The 16,299-nt window shown below is 40.8% G+C and overlaps 1 protein-coding gene across 2 annotated transcripts in view; it reads left to right on the top strand.

Annotated features, from left to right (window-relative positions):
* The window catches only part of ube2ka (ubiquitin-conjugating enzyme E2Ka (UBC1 homolog, yeast)), a 16,500-nt gene extending 1,052 nt beyond the window's left edge, over positions 1 to 15,448 (top strand). Inside the window, exons 2-7 of one of the 2 annotated variants that reach the window (XM_056769942.1) lie at positions 1,903 to 1,996; positions 2,087 to 2,145; positions 2,346 to 2,428; positions 2,547 to 2,646; positions 14,275 to 14,403; positions 14,641 to 15,448. In XM_056769942.1, coding sequence (XP_056625920.1) covers positions 1,903 to 1,996; positions 2,087 to 2,145; positions 2,346 to 2,428; positions 2,547 to 2,646; positions 14,275 to 14,403; positions 14,641 to 14,715 — 540 coding nt within the window. In that variant the 3' untranslated portion in view covers positions 14,716 to 15,448. Of the gene's footprint in view, positions 1 to 1,902; positions 1,997 to 2,086; positions 2,146 to 2,345; positions 2,429 to 2,546; positions 2,647 to 2,973; positions 3,583 to 14,274; positions 14,404 to 14,640 lie in introns of those variants that run through there. The other variant, XM_056769943.1, reaches the window with a different exon arrangement.
* Positions 15,449 to 16,299: the final 851 nt, after the last annotated feature.

Consider the following 16,299-nt stretch of genomic DNA (forward strand, 5'->3'; position numbering starts at 1 on the left):
TGATATCATCACATGACCTTCTGTCTGATATCATCACATGACCTTCTGTTTTTATAGAATTCTTGCCGTAAGAACTGACAGGTGGATGACATCAAAGTACCGCGAAAGCGATTCAAAAAACCATAAAAGGTTTGCTTTTGAATCTCTCGCGGTACTTTGATGTCTAACCTGCGTCCGAAATCACCTACTTCAGTACTAGTAGATGAAAATGAGTCATGAGTACTATGTCCAAGAGCTCAGTATGCACAAAGCAGTAGACGAGAAATACCCAGATGATCTGCTTCTGAGTGTGTGGCTGCTTCCAAATAACCCCTCTTACGGTCTTTACACTTGACCACTTGACTACTTTCATGACGTGTTTCCTGTTTTTGGCACTAGTGTTCTAGTGGGCGTGAAGATCCCAAGTGAGCATTTAGTGATTCTAAAAAGAAAAAACTCATGATATATTCCGAGTGTGATGCATGATGGGATACACTTAGCCCTATACAGTGTGGGGCTGCGTCCCAATAACCCCACTCAGGGTCTTTGCACTTGAGAGTGCGTGCACGCGACAGGAAGAAAGAGCACAAGTGTGTCCAATCTCTTAAAAATGCCAAAGGGCAGTGCACTTAACACACACTAAACCCACACTAGCTTGAACACCACTTCGGAGCGTATCCCATCATGCATCATGTTCTGAATATGAATCATGAGACTTTTTTCTCGGATCAAACAAGATGTTGCGGAAACTTTACCAGTGTATGTTACACTACAACTTTTTAAGGTTATATCTTTATTTAATCTATGTTTGGCTAACATGTGTTTTTCTTTTTGTTTTTTGATACAATACAAATAAAGTTTAAAAAATTAATCTGACATGACTATATAATTAGATATTAGATATAATTTCATAGTAAAAAGTAGTGTTCCATATTTTATTGGTGAAATCTCCAGAGTTATGTATTTTGTAAAACTGCTTTTATCACATCATTAGAATTTGTAATGATATTATAAAAAGCAGTTTTACACATTATTTTACACGTTATATGTTTGCACTTGCTAACTGTGTCCAATCAGGTTAGAAACACTGAATGCTCACTTGGGATCTTCACGCCCACTAGAACACTAGTGCCAAAAACAGGAAATACTTCATGATAGTCAAGTGGTCAAGTCAAAGACCATTAGTGGGGTTATTTGGACGCAGTCTGGGTTTGGTGTGCGTTAAGGCCACTGCTCTTTGATGTGTTTAAGACACAAGACTTGTGCTCTTACTTCCTGTCTCATGTCCGGCTCTCAATTGGCCAAGATCGCAAGTGGGGTATTTGGATGCAGCCAGAGCATCGAATGGACACTCTCTTACCCATGATGCAACGGTCAAATTTCAACATTTAATCAAATAAAAATAGCAGAAACTTCAAAAGGGTGTCCGGTTTTTAAATGCAAGTAGAAGTGAATGAATTTTTCACGAATAAATGAAGTCTGTACCGATGACTAGATACATTTTACATTTAAACATTTAAGCATTTGGCAGATTCTTTTATCCAAAGCGACTTACATTGCTTTATCCTATACATTTACATAGGTATCTGCAACCCCCTGGGATTGAACCCACAACCTTGTGTTGTTAACGCAATGCTCTTAACTACTGAGCTACAGGAAAGCTATAAGATACAGGTTGATATTAAAAGAGCACATGGGTCACATGACAAAACATGGCGGATGTAGTCCGTCTGAAGTCAATTCATTCTACCCCCTCACATACTATATAGAGCGTAGTGTATTAACAGTCGATGGATAAATACTTCATTTAGATCAGTACATACTGTCATAGTATGAGATTTCATGAATCACCAATGATCACAGCAAACTACACACTTACACACTACACACTTATACACCCGTGCGTTGTGTTCATTTACACAGACGAGTAAGAACCAGATTAAAATGGATTTAGTGGATGAGAACTTCACTGAACTGAAGGGAGAAATCGCCGGACCGCCAGACACGCCGTATGAAGGTGAGAAACCCTCTTCAGTGTTCTCTTCATAACAACACAACTCTCTGGATCAATGTGAAGTACACACACTGTTGGTCTTGTGTTTTGTAGGTGGCAGATATCAGTTAGAAATAAAGATTCCAGAGACGTATCCATTTAATCCTCCAAAGGTGAGTCATGAGAGCGCGTGAGGGGCGTCCCGCTGCAGACCTGTACATCAGCCTCTGACTGGATCACATTGAAGATCTGATGACGTCTTAAATGCTTTTACACAATTACACTGAATGAAGTGTACATCTAGAATGTGTTCTGACTGTTGTGTAGCATCAGCCTTCACAACATGTTTACATCTGATTCTGGATTTATTCAGGTTCGGTTTATGACAAAGATCTGGCATCCCAACATCAGTTCAGTGACGGGGGCCATCTGTCTGGACATCCTGAAGGATCAGTGGTAAGAAATGAGGGTCACCACCAGAATCAAGCTGACAACACCCTGAATCTGACCCTCACCACCACGACCTCTCTCTCTCTCCCCCGTTTCTGTCTCCCTCTCTCTGTCTCTGTCTCAGGGCGGCGGCCATGACCCTTAGGACTGTGTTATTATCACTACAAGCTCTTCTGGCTGCAGCAGAACCAGATGATCCTCAGGATGCTGTAGTTGCCAATCAGGTATATACTGTGTGTGTGTGTGTCATGCATTCCACACACTAATAGAAGTACTTGTATAGTCATGTGTATTTTATATATTTATATATTATTATGAAGTGGAAACTTCATTCTGTTGGTCACTCAAACCTTAGCTCAAGCATAGCTCAAGTAAACATGTTTTGTTTTTGTTTACATTTTTTATTTTTCCATTAGTAGGAGGTTTGTTTTAAGATTTGGTTGATAGTTGTCGAGTCCTGTGAAGCTAATGTGAAAACATTGTTGTGTACATGAGAATGTTATAAAAGTAAAAGTGTATGTGTGCATTGATGTGTATCTCTTCTCCTCCAGTAACATCAACATTCGCTCTGTTTCTCAACACCCATCATACTCTTGACATGAGCTTTGACTTTTTCTGAAAGTGTTTCTCTCTCACATCTTTAAACTGATGAGAATGAAGGAGAAAGTGTGTCTCTGTGTCCACCTCACCAGTGTCACAGTGTTCACAGACGCCATGTTCAGACTGTGATCACTGAGGATCCGTCTCTGTTTTATATCTCCAACAGTGTAGAGATCATCTGACACATTGTGTTTTCTGTTTAGAGTCCGATAGCATTCTAGTTTACTTTGGTTTTTACTCTCTCTCTCTCTCTCTCTCTCTCTCTCTCTCTCTCTCTCTCTCTCTCTCTCCCCCTGTGTAAATGGGCTGTAAACCGGTGTCTGTGTGATGTGAATAATGATGGCGTTCTGGAAATGTATGTCTAGGTGTTAACTGTTAATATTACTATTTATTCTTTTTTTTTTTTTTTGCAAATTTGATTATGGACTAATGTATTTTTAATTTTTTTGTAATAAATGGACTCTTAAAAGTCAAAAGTCTCTCTCTCTCTCTCTCTCTCTCTCTCGCTCTCTCTCTCTCGCTCTGTCTCTCTCTCTCTGTCTCTCTCTCTCTCTCTCTCTCTCTCTCTCTCTTTCTCTGTCTCTGTCTCTCTCACTCTCTCTGTCTCTCTCTCTCACTCTCTCTGTCTCTCTCTCTCTCTCTCTCTCTCTCTCTCTCTCTCACTCTCTCTGTCTCTCTCTCTCTCTCTCTCTCTCTCTCTCTCTCACTCTCTGTCTATCTCTCTCTGTCTATCCCTCTATCTCTCTCTCTATCTCTCTCTCTCTCAAGATTCAAGATTCAAGATTCAAAGGAGCTTTATTGGCATGATAAAAGAAAATTTACATTGCCAAAGCACAAGATTAAATATAAACATGCAGAAATACAGATTAAGATCAAAAATAAGATAGAATAAAATTAAAAGTCTATAAGTAAAAATCTATATATATACATCTCAATATAAACAGAAAAAGAGTTTTAATTAAAGTTCTCAATGAGGGTGATAGTGTCAGTTTGTGTGTGTTGTCCTGTCAGTGTTGTGTTGTGTTGTGTAGTGCTGGTTGTTCTTTGGTCGTGGCAGGACTTGACATATCTTGCAGCAGGTTTGAGCTTCTTGACTTTTCTCCCAGTATGTATGAGATCTTGTCCTTTTGTTGAAACTGGTCAAAGTCTTTGTGTAAGTTTGTAAACTGGGGGAAGAATGTTTCTCTGATGTGTGTGTAGTTGGGACAGGAGAGGAGAAAGTGCAGCTCTGTTTCCACTTGATTGTGTGTGCAGTGTGGACACAGTCGCTCTTCTCTCGGTGTCCATGTGTGTCTGTGTCTGCCCGTCTCTACAGTGAGCTGGTGATCACTGAGTCTGTACATGCTCAACACTTTTCTTACTTTAGGGTCTGATACGCTTGTGAGGTATTCTGACACTTTATATTCTCTCTTTAGTGACAGATAGCATTCCACTTTACTTTGCTGAGCTGTTGCTTCTGTCCAGTGTTTGAGATATTTCTCTTTTTGTCTTTTCATCATTTGGTTTAGTCTGGCTGGGGTTTGGGGTTGACTTGGGCATGTTTGGGGTTGTAGAGTTAGTTGTGAGATCAGTTGGATGAAGGGGTTTCTCTCTGGGCTCAGCTCTTGATGACTTAAGGCTTTGTGATGGAGTGTGTCTGTGTCGCTGTTCTTAAGGTGTGTGTAGAATTTTAAAGCTCTTTTTTGTATTTTAATGATTAGAGGATACAGTCCTAATTCTGCTCTGCAGGCGTTGTTTGGAGTTTTTCTCTGTACCCGTAGAACCCGTACCCGTCTCTCTCTCTGTCTCTCTCTCTCTATCTCTCTCTCTCTCTCTCTCTCTCTCTCTCTCAAGATTCAAAGGAGCTTTATTGGCATGATAAAAGAAAATGTACAAGATTAAATATAAACATGCAGAAATACAGATTAAGATAAAAAATAAAATAGAATAAAATTAAAAGTCTATAAGTTAAAATCTATATATATACATCTCAATATAAACAGAAAAAGAGTTTTAATTAAAGTTCTCAATAAGGGTGATAGTGTCAGTTTGTGTGTGTTGTCCTGTCAGTGTTGTGTTGTGTTGTGCTGGTTGTGTTGTGTTGTGCTGGTTGTTCTTTGGTCGTGGCAGGACTTCACATATCTTGCAGCAGGTTTGAGCTTCTTGACTTTTCTCCCAGTATGTATGAGATCTTGTCCTTTTGTTGAAACTGGTCAAAGTCTTTGTGTAAGTTTGTAAACTGGGGGAAGAATGTTTCTCTGATGTGTGTGTAGTTGGGACAGGAGAGGAGAAAGTGCAGCTCTGTTTCCACTTGATTGTGTGTGCAGTGTGGACACAGTCGCTCTTCTCTCGGTGTCCATGTGTGTCTGTGTCTGCCCGTCTCTACAGTGAGCTGGTGATACTGAGTCTGTACATGCTCAACACTTTTCTTAGTTTAGGGTCTGATACGCTTGTGAGGTATTCTGACACTTTATATTCTCTCTTTAGTGACAGATAGCATTCCACTTTACTTTGCTGAGCTGTTGCTTCTGTCCAGTGTTTGAGATATTTCTCTTTTTGTCTTTTCATCATTTGGTTTAGTCTGGCTGGGGTTTGGGGTTGACTTGGGCATGTTTGGGGTTGTAGAGTTAGTTGTGAGATCAGTTGGATGAAGGGGTTTCTCTCTGGGCTCAGCTCTTGATGACTTAAGGCTTTGTGATGGAGTGTGTCTGTGTCGCTGTTCTTAAGGTGTGTGTAGAATTTTAAAGCTCTTTTTTGTATTTTAATGATTAGAGGATACAGTCCTAATTCTGCTCTGCAGGCGTTGTTTGGAGTTTTTCTCTGTACCCGTAGAATGTTTTTACACATTTCTGTTTGCAGAATCTCTATTGGGTGTTTGTCCCATCTGGTGAACTCTTGGTTGGCGAGAGGACCCCAAACCTCACTTCCATACAGCGCGATTGGTTCTATAATTGATTGTATTATTTTCAGCCAGATTACGGTTGGGATGTCAATTTTAATATTCTTTTTGATTGCGTAAAAGGCTCTTCATGCCTTGTCTCTCAGGTCATTCACAGCCTTGTTTAAGTTTCCGGTGTTACTAATGTTTATACAGAGATATGTGTAGTTCTTGGTGTGTTCTAGGGGCACGTTGTTTAGTTTGAAACGGTGATGTTGATTTTGGCTACTGGGCTTTTTTTGGAATATCATGACTCGAGTCTTCTTAAGGTTAACCGATAGGGCCCATGTTTGGCAGAAAGTGTACTGGGTGTCCAGATGTTGCTGTAGACCCTCTTTTGTGGGTGACAGCAGCACCAGATCGTCTGCAAACAGGAGGCATTTCACTTCGGTGTCTTGTAAGGTCGGACCGGGTCCTGGTGACTGTTCTAGAGCTCCAGCTAATTCATTCATGTAAATGTTAAATAGTGTAGGACTTAGACTACAGCCCTGTCTCACTCCACGACTCTGGGAGAGAAAGTCTGTGTGCTTGTTGCCAATTTTAACTGTAAATGTGTTATTGGTGTACATTGATTTGATGATGTCGTAGGTTTTTCCTCCGATGCCGCATTGAATCAACTAAAGAAAAAGTCCCTCATGCCAGATTGAGTCAAAAGCTTTTTTGAAGTCAACAAAGCATGAGTAGAGCTTTCTTTTCTTTTGGTTCGTTTCTTTGTCAATTAAGGTATGAAGAGTGTATATATGATCGGATGTGCGGTATTTGGGTTGGAAACCAATTTGGCATTTTCTCAGGATGTTTTGGTTGTTTAGATATTGGATAAGTCTGCTGTTAATAATGTTACAGAGGAGTTTACCTAGATTACTGTTTACACATATTCCGCGGTAATTATTAGGGTGGAATTTGTCTCCACTTTTATGGATTGGAGTTATGAGACCTTGGTTCCAGATTGTGGGAAATATACCTGTACTAAAGATGATATTAAACAGTTTGAGGATGGCGAGTGTAAGTTTTTGGTCTGCGTGTTTAATAATCTCGTTTAGGATACCGTCGATACCACTTGCTTTTTGGGATTTAAGTTTTGGTATATTTTGTTCTAGCTCAGCGAGTGTAATTGGATAGTCTAAAGGGTTTTGGTAATCTTTAATTGTTGACTCCAGAGTGCATAGTTTGTTGTGTAGGTTAGTTTGTTCATGGTTCTTGGTTATTTTACTAAAGAGGTTTGAGAAGTGCTTTATCCATACGTCTCCGTTCTGAATGGGAAGATCTTCATGGTGGGGTTTGTTAAGTGTGTTCCAATGTTCCCAGAAGCGATTTGTTTCTAGAGATTGTTCAATTGCTTTTAACTTGTTTTGTGTATCTTGTTTCTTTTTCTTCCTTAGTGTGTCCTTATATTGTTTAACTTTTTCATGGTAGAGTTGGCGTGTGTTTACATTGTCAGCATCTCTGTGTTTCTGATTTGATAGAATTCTTACTTCTTTTCTAAGGTTTTTACACTCCTTATCAAACCATTTCTCATTTACAGGCTTTTTGTTTGGTTTTGTGTTAGTGGGTTTTAGGTTAGATAGTGTTGCAGATATTGTAAAAATTTGGTTAATCCTGTCTACTGCTAAATTTACACCTTCATAATTGTGTGGAAATGGGGTATCGAGGAATTTATTCAGTAGGATTTGAATTTTTGGTTCACGAGTTATGCTTTTGTATGTATCTTCGCAATTTTGTTTCCACCTGAAAGTTTGTTTTAGGGTATGGAGGTGAGTTTGTTTTGATGCGTCTGTGTTAGGTTTGGATCTATTGAGGTAGAGAGTGATTTTACTGTGATCTGACAGTGGGGATGGTGGGCTGACTGTGAACGCTCTGAGGGAGTTAGGATTCAGATCTGTGATGAAATAGTCTACTGTACTGTTACCCAGCTTAGAACTATAGGTGTACCTGCCGTATGAATCTCCTCGTAGTCGTCTATTGACCATGTACAGACCCAGTGTGCGACAAAGATGGAGAAGTCTTATTCCATTTTTGTTTGTTGTTTTATCGTAGTTTAGTCTTTGTGTGTGTGTAGGTATGGAAAGGACATCTCCTCCTGGAATGTGTTTGTCTCCCTTGGAGTGAACTGAGTCTGACTCTTCGCCTGTCCTGGCATTTAGGTCACCGCAGATCAGAACATTGCCCTGTGACTGAAAGTAGTTGATCTCCTCTTCCAGGATTGTGAAACTGTTCTCATTGAAGTAGGGTGACTCTGCTGGAGGGATGTAGGTTGCACACAGGAAGATATTCTTATCTGTTGAAGTGATGGTCTTGTTGATTTCTATCCATGTGTAAAACTGGCCAGTTTTAATCATTTTTGTTGAGTGGGCGTATTCGGACTTATACCAGATCAGCATTCCGCCTGAGTCTCTTCCCTGTGTGACACCAGGCAGTTTGACGGATGGAATGATGAATTCTCTGTAGTTTGTAGGGCGACCAGTGGGTCCGTCTCCTCTACTCCATGTCTCCTGTAGGATGAGGATGTCTGAGTTTTTTGTTTCAGAGCTGAAGTCTATGTTTTTGCTTTTCAGTCCAAAAGCAGATGACCTCAGGCCTTGAATATTCCAACATGATATTGTAAATGATTTGTTATCCATAAGTTATTAATTTGTTTAGTGCGGATTTTGTCTTAGTACAGTAGGTGTGAGCAGATCAGGTTCAGCATCTGATGGATGTCTTTTAGCTCGGCTGTTGGAGCTCTCTCTCTCTCTGTCTGTCTATCTCTCTATCTCTCTCTCTCTATCTCTCTCTCTCTATCTCGTGCGCATGCGTGGGCGTTTGTGGCGTGTGTGTGTGGAGAGCATGCGGTGAGTGTGGATTCGAGACTGTGAGTGTTTTCTCTTTTCATACGCTTTTTTCCTGCTAGGATTACTGTTGTTAGTTTTGGTGGTTTATTTCTCTGGTAGGGCAGCGTGCTGCCGTTTTGCGGCTAGCATGACGGCCGCGCGATCGCAAATGTTGAGTAAACTCACGCGGCGCCATGGGGTGAAGGTGGCGGCCGCGGTGAGTGTGGAAGACTGTTGTCTAGCTGCAGGAGAAGTTGTGGGTCATGAGAACATCGTGTCAGCCTCTAAAATGAACAGTGCTACAGTTATTTTTCTTAACTCTGTGGAAAAAGCTAGTTAGAGTTAGTTGAGACTGGCATTGTTATTGACAATCTTTTTATTCCAGTCCTCTCACTTTCCATGCCATCAAAAAAAGTGCTACTGTCTAATGTTCCGCCTTTTATAAGTGAAGAAACGATATGGAAAATTGGTATCACCTATTAAGATGATACCAATTGGTTGCGGTTCGCCTCTTTTAAAACATGTGGTGTCTTTTAGACGTTTCGTTTACATGATTTTGAAAGACGACGAAGAGCTCGACCTATCACTGCATCTGAAAGTTGATGAATTTGATTATGTCATCTATGTTACAACGGACAAAATGAGATGTTTTAAGTGCGGGGAGATGGGTCACTTGATTTGCGCGTGCCCTGGTAAAACTAAAGAAAACAGCGCGGCGAACGATGTTAACGCTGGCGAGCCTGTTGAGGCGGGACCGTCAAACGTTGCCCCGCAAGTGGTAGAGACCGGCGCAGTGGAGGAGAGCACGGTTGTGGTTTCATCTGAGGGCGAGGGCGCAACGAATGCAGCGCCGGTAACTGATCCCAAACACGCGGAAGAAGTTAATGCACCGGTTGTTGCTGAAGCCTCGAAGGTTCAGTCCCGTAAGTCCGCCACTAAAACGGATAGGAAACAGAGCGATAGCGCGGACAACGTTTTGCAGTCCAATCTGGTTTGTGAGGGCATTGAAATGGAGACAGAAAAAAGTGAATTTAAAGTTCCGTCTAAAAGGAAAAAATCTAACGATTTTCAAGCCGTTAAAGCTAAGAGAGCAGATGTAGAGGACGTTTATGACGAGGACGGAATAGAAAGCTACAGTGAGTCTTCAGATTCTAGCTTCAGTTCATCTCAGAGGGATTTTTCTAGCCAAGGTTATGAAGTGGATGACATTAAGTTCTTTCTCAGAGCCACAAAAAACAAGATAGGGGTGAGGGTGGATGATTATTTTCCTGACATTATACAGTTTGTTGGTAAAGCTAGGGGTTTTATATCGGAGGGGTTGTTTACCAACAAAGAGGTGTATCGATTAAAGAAGATAGTGAGAAGATTCACTGCTGACAATACAAATGAAGAGTCCGAGAAAGCCTTATAGCTTGGCTGTTGATGTGTATGGTGTGTGTGGATTGCTGCTAGTTTTCTCTTTTTCCCCTTTTCTTCTAAAAATGAGTGAAGTGAATATTGCATCTATGAATATAAATGGTGCAATAGAAATGAAAAAAAGATCAGAAATATTTGAGGTAGTTAAACAAAAGAAAATTGATGTTGTTATGTTGCAAGAAACACACAGTGACCCAAGAAATGCTGCTGACTGGGCAGGAGAGTGGGAGGGGGTTTCAGTTTTGAGCCACAATACCTCACTTAGTGGAGGGGTGGCCATTCTTTTTGCTAAACCCTTCAGTCCACATTCTCTTCAGGTTGAGGAAATAGTGAAAGGTAGACTTTTAAAAGTAAGAGCTACTTTTGAAAATTTTGTTTTTGTGTTCATTTGTGTGTATATTCCGAACTCAGCAGTAGAAAGAATCATATTTCTCAATATAGTCGGCTCAGTTTTGCAAAAATGTTCTGGGAAGGAATATTTATTCTTGGGTGGTGATTTTAATTGTACGGTGTCAAATTTAGACCGGAATCATGTTGAACCCCATTTACCCTCTTGCTGAACCAGCTTGTTAAGACTCACGATTTATGTGATATTTGGAGACAGTTTCATGAGCAACAAAGACAATATACTTGGACTCATATTCGTGACAGTGTGATTTCTCTGGCAAGACTTGATCGATTTTATGTTTTTAAACATCACTGCAATATTGTAAAACGATGTCTAATTACTCCACTGAGTTTTTCTGATCACAGTATGGTGCAGTGTTTTGTGTTTCTAAATTCTGTTAAACCAAGGAGTGCGTACTGGCAGCTAAACACCAATTTGTTAGGTGATAAATATTTTAAGAATATGTTTAAATTGTTTTGGGATGAATTCAAAACCACAAATGGGACTTTTAAATCTCTACGACAGTGGTGGGATTTTGGGAAATCCCAAATAAAACAATTTTGTCTTCAATATACTCAAAACGTCACTAGGGAGATAAGTTTTAGTATGAGCACCTTGGAGACTGACATTCTAAAGCTTCAAGAATTGGCTGAGTCAACTGGTGACCAAAGTTATTTAGACTCTCTTGTAAGTAAAAAGATACTGTTGGCTGATTTGCTGGGTAGTAAAGCACAGGGGGCTCTGGTCAGGTCTTGGTTCCAGAGTGTGGTTCTGGTTCTTCTTCAGTTTGGAGAGGAAGAATGGTCAGAGCAGGGCCATCCATGCCTTGCACTCTGAATCTGGAGGTTTATTAACAAACCCTGCTGACATTCGCAAGAGAGCAGCTACGTTTTATGAGAACTTGTATAAGAGTGAACTTGGGGCCGGGTACAGGGGTGATAGTGAGTTCTTTGATGACTTACCCCAGGTATCAGAGAAAGCCAACGCTGAAATCTCGGGTGCTTTGAGCACGGAGGAGCTGTATAAAGCTCTGCAAGGAATGGAGTCTGGAAAGGCACCGGGAATTGACGGTCTGCCAGTTGACTTTTATAAGTCGTTCTGGTCAGAACTGAAGGAGGACCTTTTGGAGGTGTTGAACGAAAGCCTGGCTAAAGGTCAGTTGCCGGTGAGCTGCCGTAGAGCAGTGCTAACCCTCCTGCCTAAGAAGGGCGACCTTACGGAGATCAAGTGTTGGCGGCCTGTGTCACTACTCTGCAGTGATTATAAACTGCTCTCAAAATCCCTGGCTAACAGGATAGCAGGAGTGATGGATGGTGTCATCCATCCTGACCAGACTTACTGTGTTCCCCGTAGATCAATACTTGATAATATCTCTTTGGTTCGTGATGTTTTGGATGTCTCCAAGTTGTTAAAGTTAGATTGTGGGTTAATTTCTCTAGATCAAGAGAAAGCCTTTGATCGTGTTGAGCACTGCTATTTGTGGAGGGTTCTAGAGGGTTTTGGGTTTTGTAACAATTTTATAAATTGTATTAAAGTTCTTTATAGTGACGTGGAGAGTATTCTTAAGGTGAACGGTGGTTTATGTGCTCCTTTTAGTGTTCATAGAGGTGTTAGGCAGGGGTGTTCGCTGTCTGGTATGCTTTATTCTTTGGCAATAGAACCACTGCTACAGCAAATAAGAGCCAAACTGCATGGTATATGCTTGCCAAATTGTGAAAATAATCTTATAGTGTCAGCTTATGCTGACGATATAATAGTAATGATTAACAGGCAAAGTGATATTCAGGTCTTATCAAGATTACTTAAAACTTTTAATGGTCTGTCTTCTGCGAGGGTAAACTGGAGTAAAAGTGAAACGTTATTGTTAGGTAAGTGGGCACTTGGAAAGCCAGAACTTCCTGAAGGTTTAGTTTGGGGAAAATGTGGTTTTAAATACTTAGGAGTTTTTTGGGTGATGAGTTAACAGTACAAAAAAATTGGGAAGGGGTTATTGAAAAAGTGAAAGGTCGTCTGAATAAATGGAAATGTTTAGTGCCAAAGATGTCATACAGAGGTCGTATTTTAATTATTAATAATTTGGTTGCATCTTCATTGTGGCACAGGTTCGCCTGTGTTGACCCTCCTGTACAACTGTTAACAAAAATCCAGGCTATTCTGGTAGTTTTATTTTGGGATAAAATGCATTGGGTCCCACAGAATGTGTTGTTCCTGCCAAAGGAAGAGGGTGGACATGGATTAATACATCTTCAAAGTAGGATAGCAACCTTTCGGTTGCAGTTTGTACAGAAACTGTTAGTTGGCTCTGATGACCTTAAATGGTGTGCTGTTGCATATGAGATTTTACATAATCTTGAGAGTTTGGGACTGGATAAGGCTCTCTTTCTTATGGACCCATTGAAACTGAACACTTCTGGCCTACCAGTGTTTTACAGAAACATTTTTAAGGCTTGGAGTCTTTTCTTTTTTAAAGAAGCAGAGGGCCCACTGTCACTTCATTGGCTACTGGAAGAACCTTTAATTCATGGATCACGTCGGGATGTGTCTGCAAGTGGACTTTTTCCAGGACTTAGCAAGAAACTCATTGACTGTAAAGTCACCAGCTTGGGAAAGTTAGTGGAAATAGCTGGATGTGATTTTGAGAAGGAGGAGGCAATGGCTCAATGCTTGGGTTTTACATCAATTCGTCTGGTTAAACAGTATTTAACAAAATGGTCGTCAACTCTTAATGCAACAGAAAGGACCTTGTTGACTGAGTACAGTGACGGCCTCTGCAACCCAAATCCTAAAGACTCTTTTCCTTGTTTGTGTTTTTCTTTGAATTTGGAAGGAGCTTCCGGAGTCTTTCTCGAAAGTTTTGAATCCATGTGTTAAGACTTCTTTTTGAGCACTGGGAAGGTTTTATACAAGTGTTGTGTAATAAATTTTAACAAAAAAAGTTTAAATGAGAAAATTGATACTCCATGGCGGGGGTATTTTAAGTTGAATATGGATAAAAAGCCTGAGTGGAGAGCATTATATAAACCACCGTTGACTAAAAAAACAGTGGGGATTTACAGTGGAGAGTCCTTCATGGTGCTGTAGCTGTCAATGCTTTTATTTCAATCTTAAATCCGGAGATTGATGCGGGTTGTCCTTTTTGTACTGAGAGAGAAACTATATTTCATGCATTTGTCAACTGTACTAGATTGGAACCTTTATTCTTGTATTTGGGTAGCATTTTCAGAAATTGTAATGAATCCTTTTATATGGTGTTATTTATTTTTGGTTTTAAATATGTCAAGAAGAAAAGGTTTATTTGTCAATTTCTGAATTTTGTTCTAGGCCAAGCAAAACTGGCTATCTATGTAAGTAGAAAGAAAAAAGTGGAACACGATTCGGAACAGAATCTAGTTACCTTGTTCTTGAACATGGTTCGAGCAAGAATACTGATTGATTTTAAAAACTATAAACTGATGGATGATCTTGTTGCCTTTGAGGAAATTTGGTGTTACAATGAGGCGTTGTGTACTGTTGTTGAAGGTGATTTGGTTTTTATATATTTGTGAGTTTGTTTGGTTTTCTTTATAAATGAGTATTGTAATTTAACTGAGTTGTGAATAATATTTGTAATAAAGGATTGTAAAATTCAAATTCTCTCTCTATCTCTCTCTCTCACTCTCTCTCTCTCTCTCTCTATCTCTCTCTCTCTCTCCCTCTCTATCTCTCTCTCTCTCTCGTCTGAAAGTATAAACAGAATCCAGACATGTACAAGCAGACGGCTCGACTCTGGTCTCACGTTTACGCTGGAGCGCCACTCTCCAGTCCAGAATACACCCGTAAAATAGACAAACTCTGCGCTATTGGCTTTGATAAAGTGAGTACACAAGTACACAATCATCATCTGTTTGTGTGTCGCTGATCAATAACAGCTACACCCTACACCTACAAGGTGTGTACTATCCAGACGCCTGTCTAAGGCTTCTTTAGTTCACATGATTTTTTCCGCAGAGAAAACGCTGAAGTTTTTGAAGCGTGTGTTTTGTGTCTGTAGTGTGACGTGTGTGTTTGTGCGGTTTGTGCGTCACTGACACATGAAACTTTCTCTTCACAGAACGCTGTTATAGTGGCGCTGTCGTCAAAATCCTGGGACGTGGAGACGGCAACAGAACTGTTGCTAAGCAACTGATGGGCCAAAGCACCTTATCTGCCCCCCCACACACTCACACACACATCCATACACACCTGCTCACCCCTCCTCTCTCTCTCTCTCTCTCTCTCTCTCTCGACATGTGTTCTGTTAACATGGACTCTCAGTGAAAGGTGATTTATACTGCTGTCCATCAAGAATCTGAAATCTCATTGGCTGTCATGTTTATTCAGATCTGCTGAATTGTGATTGGTCACATAATATGCAGAAGCCTTGATCAATAATCTTGAAGGTGGTCTTACTGGACTGAGTCTTTTTTTTCTTTAAATCATTCATTACTTTATTTGAATAGCAAAAATGAAAAGCATTTGTCATGTTTTCATAGATTTCTCTTGCTCTCTCTTTCATTCTCTTGTCTTTTTTTCACTGGTTTTGTTTGTTTGTGCTTGACTTCACGCAGCGATGCGCTGACCGATGGACGTGTGATATCAGAGTATCACTAGAGCGGTCAAACCCTTCCATGATCTTCATCTGAATATTCTTAAGATCTGAACTGTGATGTGACTGTAGCCCCGCCTCCTCACACACTCAGCCAATCAGCACTGTGGTTTAACCCCCCCACACAGTCATTGGCTGTCTGAAGTTAGGGTTGAAAAGAGAAGATGGTTCACAGTGACTTCATCTGTAAATAAAGAGATTCAAGTCTGTATAAATTAAAGCAATGTGGTGATTATTTATTATGACGAGTGAAATAAACAACAGTTTCATGGTCGAGGATCTGATGTTTTTATTCTACACAATGTGATTTACTTCATTCAGTGTACACTCTGGTGTGTGTGTGTGCATGTCTTGTGTGTCTGCGCGTGTGTCAGGTCTGGTGATTGTGTGTCTTGTCCGGTGTGTGTGTGTCTGGTCTGTTGTCTGTGAGTCTCATATGTTGTGTATTTGTGTGTCTCGTCTGGTTTGTGTGTGTGTGTGGTTCGTCTGGTGTGTGTTTGTGTGTGTCTTGTGTGGTGTGTGTGTGTGTCTCTTGTGGTGTGTGTTTGCGTGTGGTGTGTATGTTTGTGTCTCATGTGGTGTGTTTGTGTCTCGTCTGGTGTGTGTTTGTGTGTGTCTCGTGTGGTGTGTGTGTCTCGTCTAGTGTGTTTGTGTGTGTCTCGTGTGGTCTGTGTGTGTCTCGTCTGGTGTGTGTTTGTCTCATGTGTTGTGTGTGTGTGTCTCGTCTGGTGTGTATGTCTCATGTGTGTGTCTCAACTGGTGTGTGTGTGTGTCTCGTCTCGTCTGGTGTGTGTGTATGTGTGTGTCTTGTCTGGTGTGTGTGTGTCTCGTGTGATGTGTGTCTCGTGTGGTGTGTGTGTCTCGACTGGTGTGTGTTTTTGTGTGTCTCGTCGCGTCTGGTGTGCGTGTATGTGTGTGTCTCGTCTGGTGTGTGTGTTTCTCGTGTGGTGTGTGTGACTTCTCTGGTGTGTGTTTGTGTGTGTGTGTCTTGTCCCGTCTAGTGTGCGTTTATTTGTGTGTCTTGTCTGGTGTGTGTGTCTTCTCTTGTGTGTGTTTGTGTGTCTTGTGCCGTCTGGTGTGCGTGTATGTGTGTGTCTCGTCTGGTCTGCGTGTCTTCTCTGGTGT

The sequence above is a fragment of the Triplophysa dalaica genome, chromosome 16 (assembly GCF_015846415.1).
Source record: "Triplophysa dalaica isolate WHDGS20190420 chromosome 16, ASM1584641v1, whole genome shotgun sequence".
Lineage (NCBI taxonomy): Eukaryota > Metazoa > Chordata > Actinopteri > Cypriniformes > Nemacheilidae > Triplophysa > Triplophysa dalaica.